At 67.8% G+C, this 24063-nt stretch overlaps 1 protein-coding gene across 1 annotated transcript in view; it reads left to right on the forward strand.

Moving 5' to 3' along the window:
• Positions 1-24063, forward strand: part of KIF1A (kinesin family member 1A) — an 89961-nt gene that overhangs the window by 25719 nt on the left and 40179 nt on the right. Inside the window, exons 3-25 of the mRNA XM_067740003.1 lie at positions 2261-2337; positions 3416-3595; positions 4330-4395; positions 4758-4936; positions 6010-6121; positions 7377-7454; positions 7695-7760; positions 8206-8223; positions 11548-11623; positions 12587-12665; positions 13311-13453; positions 13826-13852; positions 15002-15213; positions 16106-16185; positions 16430-16505; positions 18623-18702; positions 18981-19087; positions 19981-20064; positions 21800-21980; positions 22063-22135; positions 22316-22409; positions 23145-23293; positions 23646-23824. Coding sequence (XP_067596104.1) covers positions 2261-2337; positions 3416-3595; positions 4330-4395; positions 4758-4936; positions 6010-6121; positions 7377-7454; positions 7695-7760; positions 8206-8223; positions 11548-11623; positions 12587-12665; positions 13311-13453; positions 13826-13852; positions 15002-15213; positions 16106-16185; positions 16430-16505; positions 18623-18702; positions 18981-19087; positions 19981-20064; positions 21800-21980; positions 22063-22135; positions 22316-22409; positions 23145-23293; positions 23646-23824 — 2416 coding nt within the window. The remainder of the gene's footprint in view (positions 1-2260; positions 2338-3415; positions 3596-4329; positions 4396-4757; positions 4937-6009; positions 6122-7376; positions 7455-7694; positions 7761-8205; positions 8224-11547; positions 11624-12586; positions 12666-13310; positions 13454-13825; positions 13853-15001; positions 15214-16105; positions 16186-16429; positions 16506-18622; positions 18703-18980; positions 19088-19980; positions 20065-21799; positions 21981-22062; positions 22136-22315; positions 22410-23144; positions 23294-23645; positions 23825-24063) is intronic.

Consider the following 24063-nt stretch of genomic DNA (forward strand, 5'->3'; position numbering starts at 1 on the left):
TGACAGCAGTTCCCGCGGGCCAGAGCAGCTCTGCCTGGTGGTCCCCACTGCGGGCTCTCCTCGTGGCCCACTCCGCGTTCACTGACCCTCGCAGCCGGCTGTCCCCTGCCCACCCAGCGTTCCTTGAGCACATCCGTGCCCCGTCCCTGGTGGGGGGGGTCGTCAGGGAGCTCCCGGTCCACACAGGGTATACAGCAGACGCCCCGCACCAGGACACAGTCAGAGCAAGGTCAGCGGGGGGGCAGGTGTCGCAGCCCGCGAGCAGGAGGGGCTGGGTGGGGTGGGTGGAGGTGGGGCACTGGTGGGCGCCGTTGGGGGCCCTGCCCAGATTGCCTGCGCTCCGGAGACGCCGTGACTGTCGTTCCCATGGCGCCGGCGTTACCGTGCTCGGGTTCTGGCGGCCGCATCCCCAGGTCCAGCAGGAGTTGAAACCGGGATGGCGAGGTCTCCTCTCAGCCTCACTCCTGGGGCCAGCATGGACGTGACCCCCTCTCGGCTCCAAAGAAAGGGCTGTGATGGTCAGTCACCTGCTCCCTCCTGCCGGCCTCCCGAGGGTGTCGGGTCATCTCCCAGAACCCATAAAGCCTGGGGTCTGGGACCCAGAGCCGGTCGGCTCCTGCCCGCCAAGCCGTGGCCCGGGGCAGCTACCGAGTGGGGTGAGGCTGTGGGAGTCCCAGCGTCCCAGGGCTCCGGAGCAGAGCACCGTGGACTGGACGGCTTAGATGGCAGCTCCTGAGGTGCTAAGTCCCCGATCAGCGTGTCGCCGGGTTGGTGCCTTCTGGGGTCCAGAGGGAGAATCCGTTCCCTGCCTCTCCAGCCCCGAGTGGTTTTCTGGCAATGCCGGCATCCTCTGGCTTGCAGAAGCACCATCCCAGTCTCCCCCTCCCCCTTACATGGGCTCCACACTACGTGTGAGTCTGTGTCAAATTTCCCCTTTCATGAGACACCAGTCATGTTGGATTAGGGCCCACCTGACTCCAGTATAACCTCATCCTTACCAGTTACGTCTGCAAGTATGTAAGTAAGGTCACATTCTGAGGTCCTGGGGGTTAGGACTCAACATGTGAATTTTGAGGGGTAGAATTCAACCTGCAACAGGGCCAGGGCTTGTCCCCTTGGTGTGAGTTACAGGTCACCCTGGACATGTGCTGGTGGGGAAGGGTGGGGTGTCCTGGAGTCCAGAGAGGCGAGGCCCCCAGCCCACTGCAGCTGGGGAAAGCCAGTCCAAGGGGTTGGCAGACACGTCTTTCATCTCCAAGTAGGTGGGGGAATGTGGCCCTCAGATGGGATGACGTGGAGCGGTGGCCTGGAGCCCTCTCCCACCAGGACAGCCCAAGTTCCTGGTGGAGGTGAAAACCCCCGGCCAGGTGGGCCCTCGGGGGTCCTCGGGGTCCTCTACCCACACAGACTTCGGGGGTTCAGACAGCGTCCCAGAGGGCAGCCTGGCGGGCGCGGGGGCCGCAGCCCCTTCTGCCCAGCCACCGAAGACATGCCGCCCGCTGGGCCCGGGCCTCAGGGAGCCGAGACCTGTCCAGGGCCTGGGAACATGGGATGCCTCAGCCCTGCCTGGGGGGCTCCCGGGGTGCCCAGCAGGCCCGGCGGTGTGTGCCGGTGGCATTGCTCCTCCTTTGATGAACCGACGTTTTGTGAGCACCGCCTCCTGCCAGCCCAGGTGCAGCTGCTGGAGGAGGGGGACGGGTTGGGAGAGGACCTAAGCAGAGGACAGTCCCACAGCCCCTGAGAGCAACCTGGACGGGACCTGCAGGTGCCCCGGCAGGAGGAGGGACACGTGTGGTGTCCCTGCGGGGGGACAGCCAGCACGCCCCCGACATGGATGAGCACGCGGGCGTGATGGGGCCCCAAAGCAGCAGGGACGCGGCTGTGACTGTGCTGCACCTCCCAGCGCTCGCATGCAGGGCAGACAAGACAGACCTGGGCTGGGGGGGAGTGGGGTGTGGACCCGAGAGGTGGGACGGGCCAGGGGCTCGAGGTCTGACCCAGTGCCTGTGCCAAGGGACTGTTCTGGGCTGCCTTGGCGGGGGTTGGGGGGAGGTCAGACAGGGTAGGGGGCAGAGACGGCTGGTCTGCCTGGAAACAGGGCCCTTGTCGCTGCCCATTGGCAGGGGGGCTGGCTTTGTTGGGGCCAAGGCCTCTGAGGACCCCTCCTCCCTGCCCTGGGGTCCCCCTCGGGCGGGCGCATCCAGGGTCAGCCTGTCCCTGCAGCACAGCGCTGAGCGCCATGCCTGTCCCCTCCCCGCAGCCATCGTTAACCCCAAACAGCCCAAGGAGGTGCCCAAGAGCTTCAGCTTCGACTATTCCTACTGGTCACACACTTCGGTAAGCCCAGGGCTGGGGTTCCAGGGGGTGGGCTGCTGCCGTGCGGGTGCCAGCGCAGCCCTGTCCGCTGTGCGGCCCTCAGCCAACGCCTTGACCTCTCTGCGCCAATGGGCCGAGGGACCACCCCGCTCCTCTGCAGGGCCGACTGGGAGGTGGGGGCACAGGTGTGAGGCCTGTGGGGAGGGGCCTGCTTTCCTGAGCCGCCTTGTGTGAGCTGTGACACACACTGCCCAGCTGCGGCAGGGACCAAGGGGCCATCAGCCCACTGGGGGCAGTTTCCCAGGGTCCTAGCCGTACAGCCGTTTGCCTGCCAGCCTCTCCTCTTCCCCAGACACCCCAAGCTCGGTGTCCGAAGCGGAAGCTGCCCCCTGGCGCCAGCCCCTGCACGCCCTCCCCCGCCCCCTGGAGCCTGGGAGAGCCCCGGACCTTGCGCCTCCACATCCCCCATTGGGCCTACACCAGTCCTCCCATCCCTCAGCCTCCTGAACCTGAGAAGGTGTCCAGGCCGCCTGCCCCAGGGCCAGGGCCACCTCGGGTCACACCTTGAGCGCCTGGTCCCGGGACGGCCCCAGGGCTCCCCATTTCACCTTCCCCATCCAGCCCCGCCCCTCACGTCGTCAGGGTAATCCTGGGCCTGCCTAAAGTGACCGCTGTCTTCAGGACAGCGTCCAGGGGTGATAGCCAGGACCATGGACTCCTTGGGCCCCTGCCCTGCTGCCTCTCCAGCCCCACCTCGTCACCCCCACAGCTGCTACCTTGAGCACCACGTCATGTACCCCCGCCTCTGGGCCTTTGCACATGCTCTTCCCACTACTAAAATGCCCTTCCATTCTGTCTGGCCCTAGACTGGCTGGCTCCTCCCACCCTTCCCTCCGGAAGCTGCCTCCCAGGCAGGACTATTTCCCCTCTCCGGGTCTCCTGTGAGTGGATGGGCCGGGCAGGCGTCCCTCCCCACGGTGCTGTGGCCCTGGCGCCCGGAGGCCCTGGGTGCGACGCAGTCTCTCAGTGAACATCGTGGGCCGAGAGCCCAGCACGGCAGGCCCAGCCCCCTGCAGCTGCTACCCTCCTTGTCCCGCAGCCGGAAGACATGAACTACGCCTCGCAGAAGCAGGTGTACCGCGACATTGGCGAGGAGATGCTGCAGCACGCCTTCGAGGGCTACAACGTCTGCATCTTCGCCTACGGGCAGACCGGGGCCGGCAAGTCCTACACCATGATGGGCAAGCAGGAGAAGGACCAGCAGGGCATCATCCCGCAGGCACGCGGTGGGGGGGCCGGTGAGGGGGACCAGCAGGGCATCATCCCGCAGGCACGCAGCGGGCGGGGGGACCCGGTGAGGGCAGGACAGGCAGGCGAGCACAAGCTGAGACCCGGGAGAGCAGGGGGCCGGGAGGGAAGGTAAAGCATGGGGGTGGCGGGGAGGGCAGGGCAGGAGGGGCAGCGTGGGGCAGACGGGCTGTGAAGGGGCTGGAGACCCAGATCCGAGGGTGGGGAGCTGCGGGAGGGCCCCAGGCCTGGGCAGTGCCCACCATGGTCACACCCATAAGACAGGGAGGCTGGGACAGCTGCTGGTAGGGGCCGACTCTTCCTGGGAGGGCTGTGAGGGCTGGAGTTCCCGGCAGGGAGAGGCCCGGGACAAGGGGACGCCCACGGGGTGGGTCTCTGAACCTGAGCTGGTCAGTACTTGACCTGGTCAGGGCAGGGGAGAGTGCTGGGTGGTCTGTCGCATGGCAGACCCTCCACCTCATGCAGGCAAGGATGATGCAAGGAACAGGAGGGGATCAGACGTCAGCTGGGGGGCCCCCGAGTTAGCAGAAGACAGTGGCTCCTTGGCTACAGGCCGTCTCAGTGCCTTTAAGGTGGAGCGGGAGGGTGCGGGAGGGGCCCGGGAGAGCAGAGTCCAGCCTGGGTCGCAGGGACCACAGCACCTCGAGGGGTGAGGCTCTGGGCACAGCCCAGCCTCACGTCTGGTGGTGTGCTCTGTCCCTGCAGCTCTGTGAGGACCTCTTCTCCCGAATCAACGACACCACCAACGACAACATGTCCTACTCCGTGGAGGTAGGGCTCTCCGTCACCCGTCCCTCGGAGCGTGGCTTTACTGACTTAAAGCCAGTGCCCGCCACCGGTCTGTGCCCTTAGCTTGTCATTCACGCGTGCATGTGGCAAACGTGCCAGCCCACGCCGGGCACAGGAGCGAAGGGCAGTGTCCGCTCTGCAGTGTCTGCTGAGCAGCTGCTCCGAGCTGCGTGGCCCGGGTGGCCCCGCTGTGACCGTGTTGGGTGAGCCCCCGGCACGGCTGTGTGTGGGGAGGGCCAGGCAGCGGGTGGGCTGACACCCCCACTGACATGTTCGTGCGGGGGGCCTGGCCGCACCGTGTGCTCCCCCCCCCAGAGGTCCCTGATGTCCTCGCTGCCCCGCAGGTCAGCTACATGGAGATCTACTGCGAGCGTGTCCGTGACCTCCTGAACCCCAAGAACAAGGGCAACCTGCGCGTGAGGGAGCACCCGCTGCTGGGGCCCTACGTGGAGGACCTGTCCAAGCTGGCTGTCACCTCCTACAATGACATCCAGGACCTCATGGACTCAGGGAACAAGGCCCGGTGTGTGCGGGGTGACGTGCCCACCCTCCCTGCCCTCCCCCTCCCACCCGCGCAGCTCCGAGTCTCTCCGAGGAACACCTGTCCTTGGGGTGCCTGTTGGTATCCCCATGGGGTCTGTCCAGCAGCCCCCATGGAGGTGTGGGCCTCGTGGGCCTAAGGACATCAAGGGCACATGCCAGCCCACGGGGGCCTCCAGCTCCCCCAGGAAGGGGACGCTGTCGCCTACACAGGGTCTGCTCCTCGTGGGGGGTCAGGCTGTGCGCCCTGGGGGGTGGTGGCTGCCCTGGGTGGGGCCAGGCTGTGAGGACCAGCCCTGCCTGCTTGGAGGGCAGATGGCCCTCTGGACAGGGGCATGTGGGGAGGGTCGGCCACAAGGTGCTGCCGGCCACGAGCTATTGGTCTCCGTGACCACGCTGCCCTGGGCCTCCCAGCCTAGGAGGGTCTGCCCTGGTTGTCGTGGCAACAGTCCCCCTGCCTTCTGCCACGCAGGGACTCGCGGGAGGGTGAGGATCCCTGGCCAGTGGCCTACCCTGCACTCAGTAGGGGTCCCCGGGGGCTCTTCCACCTCTGTGGAGGCAGCTGTCGGGCAGCGAGCCCAGCCTGGGGGCTTCCCTGGGGGCTCTGCACGGCGGCGACATCGGGACCAACCACTGGCTTCCGCTTGGCAGCCTCGGGCCTTCTCCCCCAAGGCCGTGCTGGCCCCCCCGGATTGGCCGGTGTGGATGGACAGTAGAGCCCCCTTTCCCTTCTGGGGGCCTTTCCACGTCACAGCCTGCAGGCCGCCGCCCAGGGGGCTCTGCTCAGCCCCTGGGAGCAGGACATCCCCAGTCACGGGGCCCCGAGTGCCAGGCTCGAGTCGGGGCCGAAGGAGCCGCACCGGACGCCGTGGGGCAGGCAGTGTGGGCCCTGCCCGAGCCCTACAGGAGGCACGGTCGCCACCAGGCCGGGCAGGGCGGCCCCGGGAGCCCGGGGAGCTGACGTCTAGTGACCTGGTCAAGCGGGCCGGCAGCACCAGCGGCCCACACGCCCGACCACGGGACCCTGGGTGACAGTGTGTGGCTTCTGTTCCCCAGGACCGTGGCGGCCACGAACATGAACGAGACCAGCAGCCGCTCCCACGCCGTCTTCAACATCATCTTCACGCAGAAGCGCCACGACGCAGAGACCAACATCACCACAGAGAAAGTGAGTTCAGCCTCGGCGGGCGGGGCCCCGGGCCGGCGGGTGGGGAGGCCCAGCCGGGTGCCGGCCCGTGAGGCGTGGGCGCGGGCCGTTCCCTGCCCAGCCCGGGCCTCGGTGAGGGGCTGGCCAGCCCTGCGAGACCACCTCTTCTCGGTGTTTGGCGCCACGTGGCTGGGGAAGGGACTGAGTGGAGGGGCCGTGGACCCTGGAACAGCCTCCTGCCAGGCGGTTATGGTGGAGACTGTAGGCCCGAGGAGGGACGTCTCCGGGACAGCCCCACTGGCCGGAGACGCCTCGGGGGCCCTTGGAGGGCGGTGTCGAAGGCCGCAGGTTGTGAGTGCCCGTCACAGGCTGGCCGTGGGCCCTGGTGCAGGCTGGGGGTGCCCCTCACCCCGTGGGCACCGGCATCTGTGAGCACAAAGGAGAGGCTGTGCTGAGCGGCCCTGCCCACTGCCCCCGCCCCAGATGCCTTTCCCATGAGCCTTGGCCTTGTCAGTGGACCCAGGCAGGCGCCTCGTCTCCTGGGGCCTTTATCCAGACACGCTGACTGTGGGCGCTGCAGGGGCAGTAGGGCGGGCGCCCTCCGTGGCTCTGACCCTAAGCATCTCGATTTCTCTGACTGGGCACCCTGCCAGCCAGGCCCTGCTCCCGGGGGCAGCACCCTGAGGTCCACAGAGTGGCTGGGGGAACTCAGGGTGCTCAGTCCCCGATGAGGCTGGGTCACCCCGGCCTGGCGCCGTCCTCCCGGGGGCCTGGCTGCGGGCTGCCTGCAGCTCCCACCCCTCGGGCTCAGGGCAGCTGGCAGGCCCACCAGGCGACTCCTGCCCGCAGCCCTGGGCTTCCCTGGGTGCATGTGTCTGCCTAGCCCGGGCTGGGCGAGTGCTGGGGAGGGAGCCCCTGCCCAGTGCCCGGGTGGCTCCGGGGGCAGCGGGCAGTGGGGGAAGGGGCTCCCGGAGCCAGGTTCAAATCCCACCACACGGTGAGCCTGGTCTGTGGAACGGGTGATAGCGACAGTGACGTGCAGGTGACGAGCGGCCAGCAGGCAGGGAACAGCTGGGTGCCAGGTGCCCGGGGCAGAGGCCGTGCAGCCTCCCAGGGAAGGTGGCCTCCTCCTCAGAGGAGCTGAGAGCAGGGCCGCTGTGCTCCGCAGGGTTGGGCGCTCCGGCCCCAGGGAGGGGGGCCCCTGCAGGCCGCACCCAGGGGAGGCGGGGGCCACGCAGCGTCACAGCTCCTGCGCGTGACACACATGTCCCCGCAGGTGAGCAAAGTCAGCCTGGTGGACCTGGCCGGGAGCGAGCGGGCCGACTCCACGGGGGCCAAGGGCACGCGCCTCAAGGTAGGGCCGCCCCCACCAGGGTCCCCACCGACTTGCCGGCGGGGCCTGGCGCCCAGTGGCTGCAGGGCGTCTCGGGTGGGCGCCCCCTTTGCCCCTGCTCTCGTGGGACGGGGAAGCGGGAAGGGTCAACGGTGCAGGGCTGGGCGCTGGGTCTCCATCAGGGCCGAGTGGTCAGGCCCGGTCCTGCCGGAGCGAGGGGCCTGAGGCCTCCTGACGCCCGGCCTCGTCTTGCCCGCGCAGGAGGGGGCCAACATCAACAAGTCCCTGACCACCCTGGGCAAGGTCATCTCCGCGCTGGCCGAGATGGTGAGCGGCTCCAAGCACTGCGGTCGGGTGGCCTCGGGGGTGGGGGGCCCTGCTGGGGAGGTGCCGGGAGCGGCCACCTGTCCCTGCTGTGGGGCCAGGTTCACGGAAAAGCCCAGAGGCTTGGAGGTGAGGGGGTCCCCGGGCTGGAGATGGAGCCACGACCCTGTCCCTCCCCCGAGCCTCAGTTGTCCCACCTGTGAAATGGGGACGTGCCGCCTCCCCACAGGGCCCTGGGGGCGGCCTTGGGCTGCGGGCGGGGCAGGGGCCTTGGGTGGCCCCCGGGCTGTCGGGAGGAGCCGGGACCCCCGGGCTGAGGGGCTGGGCCTGGGGGGCGGTGGAGGGGAGGCAGTGTAGTGCGGGGGGCTCGGGCGGCTCGGGCTCCCCCCACCGCTTTGCCCCTGGGCCCGGCGTGCTCCGTCCTCAGACCCTGTCTTTGCCTCTGCAGGACTCTGGGCCCAACAAGGTAAGCATCTTCTTCCTCGCTTCTCGGGGAGCGGGGGGGGTCTCAGCCCTCTCGGGCGGGCGGGGGGTGCCTGAGAAGCAGAGCCGGGCCGGGGCCGGTGCGGGGAGAGCAGCCCGCGGGGGTGGATGAGAGACGGCGGGAACTGAGATCATGGTGAATGAACGGCGAGGAGCCTCGTGGAGGACAGAACGGGGCTGCGAGGGTGACCCTGAGCAGGAGGGTGGCCTCCCGCCCGCGTGGCTGGGGGGCCGGGGGCGTCGTGGCTCCGGGGCTGGGGGCTGGGGAGCACCCAGGGGGAGGAAGCACCGGGCGGGAAGCCCGCCGAGCGTGTGACGCGCTGAGGTGGAAGAGCCTGGTTTGTGTGAGGAGCGGTGGGAGGAGGCGCGTGCGGTGGCGGGGGTCCCAGGAGCGCCGTGAGGGGCTCCGTGAGGAGCGGAGAGAGCGCGCGGACCGCGACACCGGGCGAGGCTGTGAGAGGAAGCGTGAGACGCTTCGGGGGCAAATGCGAAGGACCCGTGTGATGGGCTGTGTGACGAATTGTAGGCAAGCGTGGCCCGTGTCGGGGGAAGCGAGCGGGTAGCTCTGTGAGGAGGCGGAGGGACTCTGGGCGCTGCGAGGAGCTGCGTGAAGGCTGAAGGGCCACGTGTGACAGGCGCGGGCATGTGTGCGGCACTGGCAGGAACTGTGTGCAGAGCTGTGCTGCAAGCGTGACGCTCTGTGCAGGGACTCTGCGTGAGGAGGCGAGTGAAGCTGCAGCACAGCGGGAACTGTGAGGGGCTCCGTGAGGAGCTGCGAGAGGAGCTAGGTGTGGACCTGCTGTGTGAGGAGACACGTGAGGACGTGTGAGGTCTTGCGTGTGGCGGGGAGAGAGCCGTGCGGAACCTGGGCTGTGAGGAACAGCGTGGGGTGGGACCTGGGAGGGGGCCTGTGCAAGAAGGTGTGAGGAGCGTGTGGGAACATGTGCAACGACAAGCAGAATCGTTAGGAAGCGTGCGGATTCGGGGGAACTGTGGAAACGTGAGAGGAAGTGTGGGAGGTGGTGTGAGGACCTGTGAGGGACATGCGTGTGGAATTGTGTGGGGACGCGTGAGAAGACGTGTGGAAGTGCGTGAGGGAACCTGTGGGAGCTCTGAGAAGCTCTGAGTGGAACTGGGAGGCACTGTGTGCTGAAGTGTGTGAGGAGCTGGGTGTGACTGTGAGAGACTGTGGAGGTGTGAGAGGAAGTGTGAGGAACTGTGTAGAACTATGAGGAACTGTGTAAGAAACTACGTGAGGAACCGTGTGAGGAACCGTTTGAGGAACTGTGAGGAGCCGTGTGAGGAACTGTGAGGAACCATGTAGAACGGTGTGAAGAACCATGTGAGGAACTGTGTGAGGAACCGTGTGAGGAACCGTGTGAGGAACTGTGAGGAGCCATGTGAGGAACTGTGAGGAACCATGTAGAATGGTGTGAAGAACCATGTGGGGAACTGTGTGAGGAACTGTGAGGAACCATGTAGAACGGTGTGAAGAACGATGTGAGGAACTGTGTGAGGAACCGTGAGGAACTGTGTGAGGAACCGTGAGGAACTGTGTGAGGAACCGTGTGAGGAACCGTGTGGGGAACCGTGTGGGGAACCGTGTGAGGAACCGTGTGGGGAACCGTGTGGGGAACCGTGTGAGGAACCGTGTGGGGAACCGTGTGGGGAACCGTGTGAGGAACCGTGTGGGGAACCGTGCGGGGAACCGTGTGAGGAACCGTGTGGGGAACCGTGTGAGGAACCGTGTGGGGAACCGTGCGGGGAACCGTGTGAGGAACCGTGTGGGGAACCGTGTGAGGAACCGTGTGAGGAACCGTGTGGGGAACCGTGCGGGGAACCGTGCGAGGAACCGTGTGGGGAACCGTGTGAGGAACCGTGTGGGGAACCGTGCGGGGAACCGTGTGAGGAACCGTGTGGGGAACCGTGTGAGGAACCGTGTGGGGAACCGTGTGAGGAACTATGTGAGGAACTGTGTGGGGAACCGTGTGATGGAAATAGGAAGGGACTGTGAGGGGCTGCGATGGAGACTTTGCAGGAACAGAGCGAGACCAGTTTGGGGGCTCAGCGCCTGGAGCCGGGAGCGTGGGGGCCCGTGGGCGATGAGGCCAGAGGGCCGGGCCTGACCCGCTCCACAGCGTCACCAGGAAGCAGCTGACTGTGATCTAGCGGAAGCGGCCATGGGTTGGCCGGAGGCTCAGGAAGACTGACTGCAGCTGGCTGCGCCCTCGGGCTGCCGTGTGAGGAGCCACTGGCAGGAGGGGTGGCCGCGGTGGCCGGCAGGACGGCGGAGGGTCGGGGCGGCGAAGGTCCTGGAGCTGAGGCACTCGTGGCCGGGCGGGCGGAGTGGAGGGAGCCACCAAGTCAGAGGCGCCGCTTGGGCTCCTCATGGGGTGAGCGGGTGACCGTGGGGCATTTACTGTGGGAACGAGGAGCGTGACAAACGTGGCAGAGAATTCACCCTCAGGGGTCAAATGATTAAGCACAAGGTGGAAGTGGAGTCTCCTCACCCCCCAAGTTTGCGGTGGGAAGGAAGCTGCGCTTTGGTGGCCAGACGCCACCACACCTGCTCTCGCGGGGGAGCCGCCCCCGAGCGGCGGGTCTCGGAGCGTCCGTGACTCGCGGGCCCTGCAGGCTCCCCTCCGGGTGATGCGTCTGTGCCCTGAGGAACGCCCTCGCGGGGCCCTGGGGGCCGCTGCGGCTGCCGAGCAGACGCTCCTGAGGCAAAAACGTGCGCGAACGAGGGAGGCGGGGAAGCCCCTGCGCCGCGCTTGGTGGTGCCCGCGGGAGCCCCGTCCTGACGGGGGTAGCGGGTGCCGAGGGGGACCAGGTTGCTGGGGGCTTTGGAGCCGCTTAGGCGGGACGGGCCCGGGCCTGGCGCAGGCGCAGGCGGCTTTGCGTGCACGGGGAGGGGCCCCGCAGGGCTTCCTGCAGGCGAGGGGCCTCTTGCCCTCCGTCAGCAGAGCTGCTGGCGGTGTTTGTGGGGCGATGGGCTCGCGCTGGTCCTTCTGACGGCGCGGAGCGAGGACGCACTGGCCCCGGCCCCTGGCATCAGCCCGCCCGGGCTCGGCCGGCCGTGTGGCCCAGACACACTGTGGCGACGGAGGAGGGGGGAGGCCGGAACGTGCTAGCAAGTCCCTGGTCGCAGCCCGAGCGGAGGCACTGGGACTGGGGGTCGGAGAGGCCCTGGGAGCAGCCCCACCCCGAGCCCCAGGCGCCTGGACTTCGGGGACACACCCGTGCTCGAGCCCCTCTTCCCTCCCCCTGCGGCGGCTCGGGGCTGACCTTGGACGCTCCTCTCCCGCAGAACAAGAAAAAGAAGAAGACAGACTTCATTCCCTACAGAGATTCGGTGCTGACCTGGCTTCTCCGGGAAAACCTGGGTGAGGACTCGCCCGGCCCGGCCGCCGCCGTCCTCCCCGGCCTGGGCGGGTGCCCATGCTTTCCGGGCTGTGCGGCGAGCCCGGGGGCTCCTCCGGGGGCCCGGGCCAGGGGTCAGCAGTAGGTTAACGACGCCAGGCCCGGGGACCCGGATGGCCCTCGGGGCTGCACATGAGCAGACACTGTGTCAGAGCTCCTGAGCCAGGACCCACCCTCTGGGCCTCGGTGATTCTGGGGAGCCCCGGCTGGCTGACCCTGCACCCCAGAACCAGCCTAGCTGGTCCGCGGCTCGGGCCAGCGTCGGGTGCAGTGGCCGGCCTCCCGGTGGAGGAGAGGGCAGATGGGAGACCCCGGGGGCAGGTGGGCCCCCAAGAGAGGACGCGAGAGTCACAGGAGTGAGTGTCCCTTCACCTGAGATGCAGCCTGGACGGAGGCCTCTGCCCCAGGGCCACACCCAGGTCCCGCCCCAGGGTGGGTGGGGAGGCCCTTCACAGCATGGCACCCCGAGCCCTTCGCGGCATCGCCTCGCAGTCTGCTGGAGGCCACACCCTGGGGATGTGGTCCCCGGGACACAGGTCCCTGTGGGTCCGTGCGTTTCCTGATGCTGGGATCCACGTGACCCGAGCTGGGAATCTGACATGAAACGTTAAGAAACGTATCAAATAGGAAGGATAAAAGTGAAACGTTTATGGAGCAGAAACAGTCCTTGTAGTAAACGCCATAAAACTCTCCACAACTTTTCTCTTTATTATGGGGAGGGGGAGGCCTGTTGGTTGTAATGTGACCCCAAATGTCGGAAAAGCATGGTTTTATGTAGACGAAAAGTGAGCAGGGTGCCCGGCGCGGTGAGGGAGGCCGGCCGCCTGCTGTCTGCTCACCTCCCAGCTACGCCTGTGCGGGCGGAGGGCAGGGGGCGCAGCAGCGGGGCTGACCCTCCTCTGGGACCACCTGCTCTCCTCCCACAGGTGGGAACTCGCGGACGGCGATGGTGGCGGCGCTGAGCCCCGCAGACATCAACTACGATGAGACGCTGAGTACCCTGAGGTGTGTCCGCGGGGCGTGGACCCTCCCTGTCCCCCACCAGCCGGCTTGGGCGGGAGTGGATCCTCCGGGTGCCTCCTTGCAGGGCCGGCTCACCTGGACTTCTTAGGCTCCAGATGGCTGGCAGGGCACCTGGTGCTTCCGGGCCCCATTCCATTTCCCACCGCGAGTGGCCTCGAGTGGCCCAGGGCCCTGCCACCTGACCAGGAGAGCTGGGCTCACGGGCTGAGCGGTTCGCCCCCACCCGTGGTCCACAGAGCCGCCGGGGTTTTTAACGAGCCACGGGGGGGCAGGCATGTCTGAAGGTCCCTCCGGCCAGGGGCCGTCCCGGGCTGCGGGAAGCAGCTTGGCGGCCGGGCTCGGCGCTCTGGCCTCTTGGCTGCCCCAGCAAAGGACTGGAGTGCAGGTTAGATTCGCAGCGTCCACCTGGGACCACAAGTCCAAACGCGGAGGCCTCGCCGTGTGGAGAAATTTCCACCCCGTCCCTTCCCCTCCCGGGGCCTCGGTTTCCCCAAGTGGCAAGCCCCCCGTAGGTCAGTGGCCCTGGTGACTCCCTGTCGGAGATGCCCCTGCAGCTGGGCGCAGGCGGGGCTCCGGGTGCCCTTGGCCGCCGGGCAGCACAGCCCCCAGCCCCCCTCTGCCACCCAGGTACGCGGACCGGGCCAAGCAGATCCGCTGTAACGCCGTCATCAACGAGGACCCCAACAACAAGCTGATCCGCGAGCTGAAGGATGAGGTGACGCGGCTGCGGGACCTGCTGTACGCCCAGGGGCTCGGTGACATCGCCGACAGTGAGTGTCCGTGCCCGCCCGTCCTGGCCAGGGCAGCGGGGCTGCGGGGCTGGGGCAGGTCCCGCTGCCCTCGCGGCCCCTCTGGTCTGAGGCCCAGGCTCTGCTCCGGGCTCCAGGCAGAGCCACCGCTGGGTGGGGGGCCGGGGTTCTGGACTGGGCCTGGGGAGCTGCATGGTTCGGGTTTGCCGCTGGCCCAAGCAGGCCGGTGACGGTCTCCCCGGAAGCCACAGCGGCCGGCCGCGGTGCCGGGGTTGTCCCCCCGTCCCGCTGAAGACCACCACCACCCTACCTGATGCCCGGCCTGCGACGGCGCCCTCTGGAGACAAACCTGTTCTTCTGTTTCTGTCTCTCCCCCTCGCCTCCCCCCCTTAGCCAACACTGTGCCCGGAGGACCCAAATGTGTGTATCCCCTCCGCTGCTCTCTGCGCATCCCTGCTTCGGCCCAGCCCCGCGGGGCCTAGGGCAGCACGGTGGGGGGGCGGGGCGCACCCACCCCTCCTTGGCCTTCCCCCCCTGGGGTCTGGGGGACCTGAGCCCTCTCTCTCACGGCACCCTGCGAGCCGTGATCCTGGTTCACCCTCGCGTCTGCTGGGAAACTGAGGCAACCGGGAGGCGTGGGGCAGCCAAGGCCTCAGGCTGAGCGCGGCTGGGGTCAGGCTCTCTGCCCGCCATGCTCCTACAGGCCTGAATGTCAGCAGAGGCTGGGACAGCTCACAGGGCCGGGTCCATCCCCGACTCCTGGCTCTGGCCCCCCTCTGACCCCACCCACCCTGAGGCCCCTTCCCCTGGAAACGCCAGGAGTGTGAATGCGGCCAGGTCCTCCCAGCCTGCGTCTCCCGCCGGCTGTGGGCCCGGCTCCCCGGGCAGGAGCACGCGCTGGGGCCTCCCCACCCCAGGGGCCACAGGGCGCCCTCAGTTTCCGCAGTGCCCGTGCTGTCCTATGTCTGCCGCTGCTCTGCTGTGTGTCTGCTTCTGCCAGGAGGGGCCTGGGCACCTCCCGCCCCAGGGGCTGCGTCAGCCCCAACTCCCAGGCCTTGGGGGGCAGGGAGGCTGGGGTGGCGGGGGGCCCAGAGCAGCTTCTTGGGGTGGAGGAGCGTGGGCTCCCTCGGAGGTCCCACAGTCCACGGCTCGGCCAGGCCGCTCGGCGGGGCGGACAGCACCGCCCGCGCCCGCAGCTCGGGGTGCGTGGCAGGCTGGTGGGTGGCGGGCTCGAGGGGCGGAGAGGATGAGGATGAGAGTCAGGGCCTGGGTGCAGGGGGGCCGCTGGGCAGTGGCAGCAAAGGGCAGTGGGAAGGGGGGCAGGGGGGCAGGGACGCCGGTGGCCCGCAGGCTCGGCATGTGTGCGGGGGGGGAGCGGAGGCCCTGGCGGGGATGCCGAGGGACCTGGTGGCGCAGCCGCACCGTGGCAGGGGCAGCAGTGCATGTGCTCGTGCGGGTGCCCAGCTCCTGGTCCCTGCTTGCTACCTTCTCTTCACCTGCCTCTTGCTTTTTCCCAACTTGGTCTTTCTTTTCTCTCCTCCCGTCTGTCTTCCCCGCTTCCTCTCGTAGACGTGTCCGACCTTGAGAACAGTAACTGTAACCGTGGCGGGGTGGAGCTGAGTGCAGTCCCTGACAATCTCTCCACAGTGACCAACGCCCTGGTGGGTGTGAGCCCGTCGTCCTCGCTCTCGGCCCTGTCCAGCCGTGCCGCCTCTGTGTCCAGCCTGCACGAGCGCATCTTGTTTGCCCCGGGCAGTGAAGAGGCCATAGAAAGGCTGAAGGTGAGGCAGGGCCGGGCTCGGACCTGGTGGGCGCTAGGCCAAGACCCCTCCTCCTGGATGGTCGCAGGCGGAGGTGCTTGGTCAGAGGCGAAGTGAGCCATGCAGGGGGGCACGGGGGGCGTCTCGGCCCCCGACCCCAAGCACCCCGTCCAGGGGGTCGGTGCACCCTGTCCAGGACTGTGGGGCCCGTCTGCTGATTAGGGCGGGGGTCCTAGGGCCTCTGCGCCCTCCCTCCCGGGTTTCCGTGCTTAAACCTGCTCTTGCATGGTCTTCACCCTCCCGGCCTGGCCACGGCGGCCTGCATTCAGGGTTAGGGTTACTGGCTTCCTTCAGCGAGTGGGTACAAGGTGCCGGGTGTGAGCGGCGGACGGCGAGCCCAGACGGAGGGGACAACGGCACAGGCGCCAGACCCGGGCTGATGAGGGGGTGGGCTGTGCGGCCACCCTGGGGCGTAGGGCCCACCTGAGGTGTGGGAGGCGTCCACCCGGGATGGACCTGGGGTACAGAGGCCCACTGGAATGCAGGGGCTGGGAAGGAGACGGGGAGGCGGTGCTGGTGTGGGAAGTGTCGTCCGTCTCACCCGTGGTCCAGGGGCACGCGAGCCTCAGAACCGGTGTCAGCGTCTCCCTGCGTGTTTGTTTCTCCCTCTGGGTTTATTCTGCCTTTCCCTCTGTTCTCTGTGTGTCCACAGCAAAGACACGCGTCCTTTGCACGTCTTAGCCCTCAGCCCTTCACCTTGACCTTTCAGACTTCGAGCAGTCTGGATGGACCTGGGAATTGGGGTGCTGGACCCTGCAGGCCCGGCTACTCGTCTCTCCTTTGCCTGGCACGCAGGCCTCTGTCCACTGCCTGCCCCCCGCGCTGACCTCGCTCTGCTCTGTCTGCTCCCCAGGAGACAGAGAAGATCATCGCTGAGCTCAATGAGACCTGGGAGGAGAAGCTGCGGCGGACGGAAGCCATCCGGATGGAGAGGTGGGCGGTGCGGGCTGGGGGCCGGCAGCAGCCCTGTGCTCAGCTCTCGGCTCCTGCACCCAGGGGTGGCCGCGCCCAGTGCAGGACACACCCGTCCCCTCTCATCCAGTGACACGCCCCCCGCTGTCACCAATGGCCCCACTGAGCCGATCCCCAGTCAGGGGACCAGTCCCTCAAGTGGACACCTGAACTCACTGACCAGATGGAAGATTGTGCGGGTGCTGACCCCCGCTCTATCCCCCAGGGAAGCACTGCTGGCCGAGATGGGCGTGGCCATGAGGGAGGACGGCGGCACCCTGGGGGTGTTCTCTCCCAAAAAGGTAGGAGCTGGCCATTCTCTGGGCTGCCCCGATGTGGACAGGGCTGGGGGACCTGCGGCCCTTGGCAGGTGTCGGCTCCTGGAAGGTCAGCAGGGTCCTCCTGGGAGCAGGGAGAGCGGCTCCAGGCACCCGGCCAGGCTCACCCGCAGCCCTCCCTTCCCTGTGTGGAGCCTAGACCCTGTCTCCTCATGGTGGGATGTCCCTATGGCCTTAGGACGTCAGAGAGGTCACTTAGCTGCCTGAGGGGTGGACGGGGTCCTGAAACAGGTGGGGCCTGGACCCCCCAGGAGCCTGTAGCCCTCATGGGCAGGGTCTGGCTGTCCCAGCAGGGACCCCTCTTCTCCCACCCAGGCCAGCTTGCCCATGGCCCCGGCCCTCAAGTGGAGCAGAGCACCGCCCCCTGTTCAGTAGCTCAGATGGGGCGAAGCATGAACATCAGGGGAAAAGTCTCTGTGTGATTCTAGGACCCAGACCCCCACCCCCATGCCCCCACCCCCAAGATTGCCAGACCCTCAGAGCCCTTAGGAGCTTAGCTTCAAGCCCAGAAGCCTGCCTGGAAGGCAGTGGCGTCTGTTCTGACGCCAGCACGGGACTCCGCAGGCCCTGCCCCTGCTGCCTGGCTGACCTTTCACCCCAGCAAAGGGTTTCTTCGTTCGCCAGCCTGCGAAGCTGGCGGCACGTGGAGCCCCACGGAGCCACTGGGGCCCCAAGGGAAAGGAGCACGGGGCGCTGGTAGGATGGGCACATCCGCTAGGGTGCCTGCTCCCTGGGGACAGGGCCGGGCTCCTCAGGCTTCTCCCGCACCCACGCACTCCGGCCCAGGGAGCAGCTGAGGCCCAGAAGCAGGGAGGAGGGGTGCCCGGGAGGCCCTCGGCAGGGCGGGGAGCAGGTGGCGCCCTGGCGGGGTCCTGCCTCAGTGCCTGTCGGATGGGCCTTTGGTTTCCGTTTGGAATGCTTCGCTCTTGAGCTGTTGCGTTGCCAGTGGGTGCAGTGCCCGGGGCGGGCAGAGGGATCTGCTGGTGGCCCCGGGCCTGGACACTGTCCAGGAGTGGGAGGGCGGCCCTCGGGACCACCAGGGACACTTCCTCTGGAGGACAGTGGGGTCCCCACTGGGCTCTGGAGAAGCACATGGGCCAGCTGGGTCCCCCGCTCGGCCCCGTGGAGGGAGCACAGGCCCTTCCTGGCTGGATGCCTTCTGTGCTCAGGGGAAGGGGCCGCTGTGGATGGCCTGTCCTGTGTCTGATGACCAGGTGTCCACAGCCCTGTGCAGGGGTGTCAGAGGGGTTTGTAGCTCAGAGTGGGGGCAGCTTGGCCCAAGGTGCCAGGTGGGGAACAGACAGGAAGCTCTTCCAGCCTCCGCCATGTTGCAGGATCCTTGCCCGGGACTGGGTGTGAGGTCAGGAAGTGTCGGGGCCCAGAGACCCCGGGTGAGAGCAGTGGAGAAAGTGAAGAGAGGGGGTGCTGGTCCAAGGCCCAGTGGACAGAGCCTGCAGTGGCTGCCCTGGGCACGGGCTGGGGTGGGGAGCCAAGGGCAGCGCTCAGACGGGGCAGCTTGCGGGAAGCGGTCACCTTGGCCTTGGGTCATGCTTTGGTAGAGCCGTGGTTAGGACAGGTGTAGGCGTCTGACCTGGGTGGCTCAGGGGACTTTTATCACAGCCTCTCTGCTCCCTGGCGTCCAGGGCCCGACCCCTCCCTGCCCAGCGTCCTAATCCCAGGGCCCTCAGCTCCTGGCTGCCCCGGTTGGAATGGGGACCTGCAGCCCCGTTTTAGGATGGAGGACCAGGCCCAGGCCCCATGAGACCCAGCCTTGCCCTGCACATCCAAGGGCCTACCATAGCCTCCAAGCACTCCCTGGGCACTCACGTGCTCAGAGCTGGGGTCCCAGCCCCTCCCGAAGCCCAGCCCCCCACGTGCCGCCTGGCAGCTGTCCTCCCAAGACTCTGGAGTCCCCATCAAAGTCTTCTCCTCTCTGCCAGGCTGGGAGGATACTGTGTCCCCCGAGAGGCCAGGCCTAGGGTGGGTGGCAATCTGGTCCTGGGGAGAGAGAGGGCAGCAGGCAGCCTGGGCCGGGCTCCCCCCCTGCCCCCCGAAGAGAGGTGACCCTTCTATCTCCGCAGACGCCGCATCTCGTCAACCTGAATGAGGACCCGCTCATGTCCGAGTGCCTTCTCTACTACATCAAGGATGGGATCACCAGGTGGGGGTCGACGGGGCGAGGGGAGGACTGGGCTCCCCCACTGAGGGGTCGCTGAGCCCGGGCACCTGCTGGCAGGGGTGCTGTGGGCCCCTCTGGGCAGTGTGGTCCCCCAGGCCAGGCCGCTTTGGGGGCTGTCCCCTGGACCCCCGCTTGTGCTCTCCAGGCATTTCCCGTAAGAGCTGGGCATGCTGGGGGCTGCGGGGGGACCAGGCGGGCCAGTGGGTGGCGTCGTGGCGCCCTGGGTCCAGCCGGCGCTGACGACCGCACCACACACACAGAGTGGGCCGGGAAGGCGCAGAGAAGCGGCAGGACATAGTCCTGAGCGGACACTTCATCAAGGAGAAGCACTGCGTCTTCCGGAGCGACTCCCGAGGGGGCGGTGAAGGTATGGCCTCCCCCAGCCCCGCCCCTACCCGGCGCTGCTGGTGTCGGCCCTCCTGGCTCCCCACTCAGTCCCGGGAGCCCCCCTGCCCCACCCCGAAAGGTGCTCTGAAGGCTGGGCTGGGGACATGCAGCTCTGTCCCTGCACAGGGGGCTGGTTGGGGTGCTCACGGGCAGGAGGGCACTGAGCCTGGATCGAAGGGACGGCTATTCTTAGGCCACGCCTTCCCGTGGGCTGGGAGCGGCCATCTGTCCATCTCCCTGGCCGGCCTGCCCTCGGGCCTCCATCCCCACTGCCGGTTCTGGGCATGACCCTTCCTTCTCAAGAAGGCACCTGCTGGGCTGTCCCAGTGCCCACGGCCCCCGAGATCAGGGCAAGTGTCTGGACAGCCTCTGGGAGGCAGACCAGTGACCAAAGCCCCCTCTGTGACCAGGCCACTTCAGGGTGGCCTTAAACAGTGTTGCGGACGTTGGTTCTCCCAGAATTCCGTCCCCAAAGCTCTCTCTCCCCTCGGTGGGTGGGCACGAAGGCAGGAGGGGCTCTGGGACTCCTGGGGACATGCGAGCCACTGTTTCCCATCCCACCTGGAGACCCTGCGGGGCGGGGCGGTCACCCAGCACGGCCTCCCCACCTCTGACTTGGGCCCGTGAGCCTCCCAATGGGACATCACTTTCCTCATCTGTGAGGGGCTGAGAGGCCCCTCTGGCTTCTCGAGGCCCAAGCCAGGTGCCACAGGGGGGAGAGGGGCCTGGTGGGGGCCGCGCCTGGGTGGCAGGTGGCCAGGTGGGTCGAGCCCCCTGCCCCTGACCCTGAGTGGGGCTTGCTGGGCTCAGACGGGGACGTGGCCAGGAGGACAGCCCCTCACGGTCCTCTCCGTGCCCCCATCTGTCCTATAGCCGTGGTGACCCTGGAGCCCTGTGAAGGGGCAGACACCTACGTCAATGGCAAGAAAGTCACGGAGCCCAGTGTCCTGCGGTCAGGTACAGTGGAGGCAGGGGTGGCCCCTGTGCCGCCCACCCTGCACGCGCGCCCCTCCTGCTCGTGCGGCACCCCAATCCGCCCCCCACCAGCCGGGCAGCGCACGGGCCGGGGCGGGTGGGGGGAGAAGGCCGCTCCAGGGGTGCCGAGGCGGGATTCCGGGCAGGGGTGCCTGTCCCAGAGCCCCGGTGGGCTGGCGCGTGGTGGAGCAGAGGAACAGCCAGCGGGGTGTGCGCTGCACCGGCCTCCGGACGCCGGCCCCCTGGCTTCGTGTCCTCGTGTTCTAAATCACACCTGGAGATATGTCTGTCTGTCTATCTATCTGTCTGTTCACCTATCAAGAGATTTATTTAATGGAATTGGCTCAGGACGTGGTGAGGGCTGGACAGGCACGTCTGAAATCCACAGGCGGGACTTTCTCCTCAGGGCAGCCTCAGTTTAGCTCCTGAGGCCTTTCACCCGGTGGGGGGAGGCCCGCCTGCGCAACGGTGGGTGGGCTCCTTCCCGAGGTCACGTGACTGTAGGTGCACCGTTGGGCTCCCCAGCCCAGCCAAACTGACACAACACTGACCATCGTGTCAACTTTGGCTGGGGTGACTTTTTGCTAAGAATGAGGGGGACCCTCCCCTTCCCCAACTGGGGGTGCAGAGGGGATGGGAGGCCTAGAAGGCGACGCCTGGCAGCCTGACGTGCAGACCTCTCCGGCCACCCTGAAGGGCCTTGTTTTTAGCTTCCAGGACCCAGGGTCCTGCCTTTGAGGTCCCGAGGGATGCTTTGAGGGAGGGACACACCGTGCATCCTGGGTTCATGGGCCTCGCCTGGCCGCCAGTGGCTGGTGTCCTCGCCTGGCCGCCAGTGTGGGGAGATGGGGCAGTTGAGCTGGGCAAGGGCAGGTCCAGAGCTCCCTTCTTCCCCCTGTTGTTTCAGGATGGGGCCTGGGGCTTGCGCGCCCGGGGCAGGGCCCGGACTGGGAGGGGCGGCCGAGCTCGGGAGCTGGGGGAGGGGCTGAGGGAGGCCTGGGGAGGACCAGCCTGCAGGCCCGGGTTCTCCTGTGGGGAGAGGGGCTGAACCAGCTCTGCAGGCCGCAAGGCAGAGCCGAGGTTCCTGGAGAAAAAGCTGGAGAGAAACTAGGCCATCCAAAGAGACCCCCACCGGCAGGACTGTCCAGAGACAGCAGGCCCTGCCCTCGTGGGACAGGTGCACCCTGGAGGGTCCTGCAGACAGGGTGGACCCTGCCCCGGAAACACACAGACCCCTGCCCTGCTTCCGCCGGTGGGACAGATGGGAAGGGAAGCTCCCTGCAGGAGGGGGCCAAGCCCAGCCCTCGGGTAGGGGAGTGCCAAGGCCCAGGGCACGGGAGCAGGAGGCCAGGCTGGCCCCGGGGGGTGGCACCCGTGGGGCCCTGGAGGGGATGGGGCAGTGGAGAAGCCTCAGGCTGTGTTTTGCCACCATCACTGCTGCTGAAAGGGGAGGTGCCGAGGGGAGGAACCGGGGAGAGTGGGGAGGCCCGCTCGGGTCCTGGTGGGGGAGGTGGCCCCCTGGCGGGGGCAAGGGTGACCCCCGGGCACAGGACCCGGGGGGCCGGCTCCTGGCGGCTGGAGGCCCCCCCAGGGGTGGGTGGTGCTAGGATGCAGCCCCGGCTGCATTCGTCCTCTCTCCCTCCTCCTCCCCCCTCTCACCCCCGAGACCAGCCGAGGCCAAATGTCCACCAACTCTGGCCTCGCCTCCATCCCCCAGGAAACCGCATCATCATGGGAAAGAGCCACGTGTTCCGGTTCAACCACCCTGAGCAGGCAAGGCAGGAGCGTGAGCGCACGCCCTGCGCGGAGACGCCCGCCGAGCCCGTGGACTGGGCCTTCGCCCAGCGCGAGCTGCTGGAGAAGCAGGGCATCGACATGAAGCAGGAGATGGAGCAGAGGTGAGGCCCCAGGGGCTGCCGCCCGGGCGCCCCCCGCACCCGCCGCCGTCCCGCCCGCCCTCACCCCCGCACGCTCTCGCAGGCTGCAGGAGCTGGAGGACCAGTACCGCCGGGAGCGCGAGGAGGCCACCTACCTCCTGGAGCAGCAGAGGCTGGTGAGGGCGGTGGGCGCTCGAGGCCGAAAGAGGAGGGACCGATGGGTGGAACCAGGGAGAGTGGGGAGGCCTGCTGTGCTGGGGCTGCGTCCGGGCACCCTGGGCCCGGGCCCGGGCGGGAGGGCTGGGGACGACGGGCGGGTGTCCACGTGGAGACCACCAGCCTCGCTTCTGCGCCAGGACTACGAGAGCAAGCTGGAGGCCTTGCAGAAGCAGATGGGCTCCCGGGGCTACCCGGAGGCGAATGAGGAGGAGGAGGGGCCCGAGGACGAAGGTGAGGGGCCCTGTCCCGCGTGGGGGTGGGCTGCAGAGGGGGCTCAGGAAAGAGGCGGCCCCGGGCTGCTCCCTGCAGGTCAGCTGCTTGGCACCTTTGCCCTGGGGTCCCCGGTCTGCAGGCAGGATGCGGGAGGCTGAGCTGCAGCAGCACACACCCGTGCATACGCACACACCCGTGTGTGCACCCACCCGCTGGTTCTGGCAGGGGCGGCCTGGAGCATGAGGAGGGCGGGGCGGGGTGGGTGCTCCCAGGCGGGTGCCCTGCGTCCACTCACCCCTGTCCTGCCCGAGGGAGGCTGGTCTCTGCTCCACACCTCGGGACCCGCTTTGGGAGCATTTGCTTGGGCGGCCCACTGGCTGACCTCTCGCTGCTGGGGGCCCGAGGGCAGCCCAAGGGCAGGGTGTTCACGTCCAGCTCGGCCTCCGGTCAGCTGGTCGGCACCTTTGTGCTGATGTGACCAGGTCTCCCCCGGCTGGACTCGTCCACCCGAGAGGGTGTGTGGGACAAGCCCCGGTCTGCCCTCCTGCCCCCGTCCCACTGCTGCCCCCCAGGTCCTTGCTGAGCTCCAGCCTGACTCTCAGGACCCTGGCGCTCAAACTGGGGTAGCCGGCGGCCTCTTTGGGGCACGAGGGTCGTCCCCTGCGGCAGAGCTTCCTGCCAGTTAGTGTGCAACTGGGGACCCGCGCACTGAGCGCCCAGCCCCGTGATGACCCCGTGCGCTTCTCCCCGCAGTCCAGTGGACGGAGAGGGAGTGTGAACTGGCGCTGTGGGCCTTCCGGAAGTGGAAGTGGTACCAGTTCACGTCCCTGCGGGACCTGCTGTGGGGCAACGCCATCTTCCTCAAGGAGGCCAACGCCATCAGTGTCGAGCTCAAGAAGAAGGTGGGCCCCTGCCGCTGCGCCTGCCCCTGCTGTCTGTGCCTCGGAGGGCGGGCGTCACCCGTCCTGCTTCCCGCCGGGCCTCGGTGCCAGGCTGCGCCGCCTCCCGGGGGGGGGCGGGGCGGACCCCCTGACCTGCAGCCCCCGGGAGGAGGGGGGGCGGTTGGAGGGGGGGCCCCAGACTGACAGAGCAGGACGCGTAGGCAGGCCGGTGGGCAGGTGGAGCCTCCTCTCCAGGTGGAGTCGGCGGGAAGGTTCCGAGGACGGTTGAGGGACAGGCAGCGGGAAGGAGGCCCTTCCAGGGCCAGGCTCCACCCTCCCCGGGGCTGACGGGCGTCCTCCTCATCGGTCACAGGTCCAGTTCCAGTTTGTCCTCCTTACGGACACACTGTACTCCCCACTGCCGCCTGACCTGCTGCCCCCAGAGGCCGCCAAAGACCGAGAGACTCGCCCCTTCCCCCGAACCATCGTGGCCGTGGAGGTCCAGGACCAGAAGAACGGGGCCACCCACTACTGGACGCTGGAGAAGCTCAGGTGCAGTGGGTGGGCCGTGCGGTGGGCAGTGGGGCGGGGCTGCTCCCCGGGCCTGGGCCGAGGCCGCTGAGACAGAGGCGGGCGTGGGATGCAAGGGGCGCACGCGTCCAGGCAGCGATTCCTCCTGTTTCGATTTCTTTTAAAATCAGAAGACAAGATGTAAGTAGGATCCAGCCTCATCATAGAATCCACGTTCTCCTCGACCAGAGCAGTGGCACAGTTTGGAGGAAGGGGCGGGT

This window comes from Pseudorca crassidens, chromosome 6 (assembly GCF_039906515.1).
Source record: "Pseudorca crassidens isolate mPseCra1 chromosome 6, mPseCra1.hap1, whole genome shotgun sequence".
NCBI lineage: Eukaryota > Metazoa > Chordata > Mammalia > Artiodactyla > Delphinidae > Pseudorca > Pseudorca crassidens.